Source organism: Arachis duranensis, chromosome 10, assembly GCF_000817695.3.
Source record: "Arachis duranensis cultivar V14167 chromosome 10, aradu.V14167.gnm2.J7QH, whole genome shotgun sequence".
NCBI classification, from domain to species: Eukaryota; Viridiplantae; Streptophyta; class Magnoliopsida; order Fabales; family Fabaceae; genus Arachis; species Arachis duranensis.
Window position 1 is genome coordinate 23305838 of NC_029781.3, and position 3505 is coordinate 23309342.

The window sequence follows — 3505 nt, forward strand, 5'->3', positions numbered from 1 at the left end:
TACATAACATTTGGATCAAGTCTCAGTTTCATCTCTAACATTTGGAACGTCCTATTTTTGTCTTAGAAGGTTTCAAATGGACTCAATGTTGTCCCACCCATTGAATATGCATGAAATACCTAACATCATTAGTGTGTGACTGCATGTTTAGTGAAAGGTTATTAATTAAACAATCGCCGCTCTTAATATGTATGAACATGTCAATGTTGTGATTGTAGAAGTAAAGGAAAAACTAATAATGATTATGTTAGAAGATATTAGGGTTTACTTGATCAATAAGTAGGTTGATAATGAGACCAACATGGTGGCAATAGCTACGTTGACAATAGATGTTGAGAATACTTGTTTAACTAATCACAGTTATTTGTACATATTACTAAGGGTGTTAAGTATTTTTTTCGGGATTTAACTGAGAGACAACATTGAATTGATTTGAATTCTTCTGGAACAAAAACAAGACAATACAAACCTTAGAGACAAAACTAAGATTTAGCCCAAACAACAAGAACTAAAATAGTACATTATCCTTAAAATTTCTATGAAACCCATGTAAGCTTAATGTTGATAATTTTTCTGCATTGTTTCACACAACATAATGACAAACTAATGTAACTGCTATATTAAAAACAATGTAGGTAACATATATATGATATCAGAGGAGATACAGCAGAGGATCAATAGCAAGAACAAGAAGATGAAGTTTGTGTGTAAACAAATGTATTGGTATTATTCTCAATGAGTTCAATTGAACCCTTGATTACAAAACAGAGAGGCCACGAATTTTAATCTCCTAAGCTTAGCACGGAAGGCTACATCTCAGCCACATGTCACAGATTAGAGAAAATATCCTAATCTGTTATGTTAGAATCATAACAAACTAATTAGGCTCATTAGGATTTAACTCTTCTAATTTCTGTTTTGGGGGTTTATCACTAACAATATATGTTCCATATCTAGTAGAAGCCCTAGAATGATCAGCAAAAGTATTCAGAACAATAAGAGTTCTTAAATTGCTTCCTCACTAAAGACATGTTCAATTATATAATAGAATGTGCTTTTTGTAAGAAGGCATAAATGAGGTCATTACTTTTGATTGAAACAAGGAGGAACATGGACTGATACTGCTTGTCTCAACTGTAGTTCATGAGCAAGCCAAAAAGGCAGTTCAACTTTTGAACCTGTTTCAATCTGAAAATGAAATATTCTAACATCAAGTCACCAAGTCTGGTGCCACTACTGGTGATTATTTCATTCAGAAATACAAAAGGCAGTGTCAATGGCTCTTACAAAGTCTGTTTCAGAACTGGGATCTATCCCCACTCCAGATGCTGGCTTCTGAAATATAACTGACACAATCTGGAACCATATCACAAGAATTCACAAGCATTAACAATTTATTCTCAAAGCATGCCCTTTATTTTCAAAATTTATCGTCAAATCAAAACATTAACCTCTCATTCAACTTGAAATTTATTAGTTGGAAAATTAGAAGCATTAATTTGTTAATCAAGTTTGAGGGTATTAAGTGTACCTCTTCCTCTGTGATAATATCATCAATATCATAGTATTTTGCCATCCCACTCTAAAACTTTGCTGCTATTACCAGTTTCTCTTTAACCCATCAAAAAGAGACAACTGCATCGCACAAAGAAATTTCAAACTTAACACCTTTGTGTGTGTGACTGTGTGTGAAATTTAAAATCCCTAGCATTAGCATTTAAAAAACGAAATTAATACAATAGTTTGGGAGAAAACGACAAATTGAAGGCAAATAGAGGGATGCAAGAAGTTTCTGATCATGTTGGAATGAAAATGATTACAGTCTGGTCTAGATCCTTTTTCGTGGCGCTGCATGCGCCCGCACGCATGGTGGGGGATTGTGTTGACCAACTCACCCAAAAAACTCAAGATCACAATTAACAAAACAATTAAGATATTTGTGAGTGAGAACATTCATCGAACAGTTGGTGTGCTGGTCCCAAATGTCGAAACAAAAAGCCAAAACAATTGCAGAGTGAACATGTACCCGAAGGAGAGAGAGGAAGCGGAAGAAATGGCGGAGCAGAAGCAGAGGTGAATGGCGGGGCAGTGGCAGACGCGAATGGCGGAGAAACACAGGTGAACGACGGAGCACCACCGACCACTAACTTAGCAAACACACGGCGAACGCGAGGGAAAGGAGCAAAAGCAGCAGCAGTGGGGGCGAGCACAGGAGGAGTGGAGGCCGGAGAGTGTCTCTAGTGAGATGTGTATTGTGTTGTGTTTATCTTCTTTCTTTCTTTCTTTCTTTCTTTCTTTCTTCTTCTGTGTGAAATTTATGATGATTCAAACTTTGGCGCCTTTTTGTAAGAGAATTTTGTGTGTTTATCCGTAATGGCGGGTTTTAAAATTTGTACTATTTTTAATTTGAACCCTGAAGAAGAAAGGTGACTGATGAGGTAGGGACTTGCTGCCTGTGCCAACNTAAAAATTATTTATCTATATTTTTCTTTTAAAATATATATAAAATTATTAAAAATACAAATAAAATTTTTATGTATTTAAGACAACAAAAAATTTAAAAATTTATATTTATTCATACCCTGATCCAAAATTTCTAACCAGACTTTGATCTCAACAATTTTACTAGAAAAAGGGAACGGTTATCTATTATCAAAGGTGAAACTACTCTAAAAGGTAATTATCTATTCTAATATAAATACACTAACACTCTCAGGTATATTTAGAACCCAATTTATTAAAAACCTGCTTAAACTCTTGATAACTTAAGCATCGGAGTCTCTTGTAGGTACCATCCCCCCCCAAACCTCCTTACGAGGAACTCGGACGGCGGCACCAGTAGAAGTTGGACTTTGCCCTAAAAAGAATCTAGACCTCACGTTCGGGCCCAAAAGCAACCCAGTTTCAGGTAACTAACCCTTGAAACATTGGCGTCGTTGCTGGGGACTTAGAAGTCTATATCCAATCATGGCAGACAATCGGCTTGAAGACGGATATACAACATTCGAATCTGAACCAGAGCACCATAATGATGACTGAGCACTCGTGATACCTCCACGACCAAATAGAACAAGTAATCCTAATGGGGATAGAACATCAGGAAACCCTCATCCCAGGTAAATCAACTCAGAGGTACATCCACCCGAGAATGAGGAGTCTCTACACCCAACAGAAATCATGGGACTTGTACACGGGCATCATGGCTGACCGAAGCAACTCGAGCAGGAGATAAAGCGACAAAGAGAAGCTAAAAAAAGACATGTGAAGAGAAGTACGACGTCGAAGAGAATTATAAGAAAAGCTTCTGAAGTTAGAAGCCGACTTACGAAACAAGAGCAATCATGCATATCGAAAAGAAAGTCCTTTTTGTGGAGAAGGTCTATTCATAGAAGAGATCATACGGGCTAGAGTTTCAAGAAACTTTAAAAGCCCCGAAATGGACCTCTATGATGGAACAATTGACCCAAAACATCATCTCAGTAATTTTAAAAGTCAGATGTATTTG

General features: G+C 36.7%; 1 protein-coding gene across 1 annotated transcript in view; it reads right to left on the reverse strand.

Moving 5' to 3' along the window:
- Positions 1–2350, reverse strand: part of LOC107469495 (DNA replication complex GINS protein PSF3) — a 3796-nt gene extending 1446 nt beyond the window's left edge. The window contains exons 1-4 of the mRNA XM_016088866.3: positions 2027–2350; positions 1532–1635; positions 1288–1356; positions 1088–1188 (exon numbers count right to left, since the gene is read on the reverse strand). Of these exons, the coding sequence (XP_015944352.1) occupies positions 1088–1188; positions 1288–1356; positions 1532–1576 (215 nt within the window). The 5' untranslated portion in view covers positions 1577–1635; positions 2027–2350. The remainder of the gene's footprint in view (positions 1–1087; positions 1189–1287; positions 1357–1531; positions 1636–2026) is intronic.
- Between the last annotated feature and the right edge of the window lie 1155 nt (positions 2351–3505).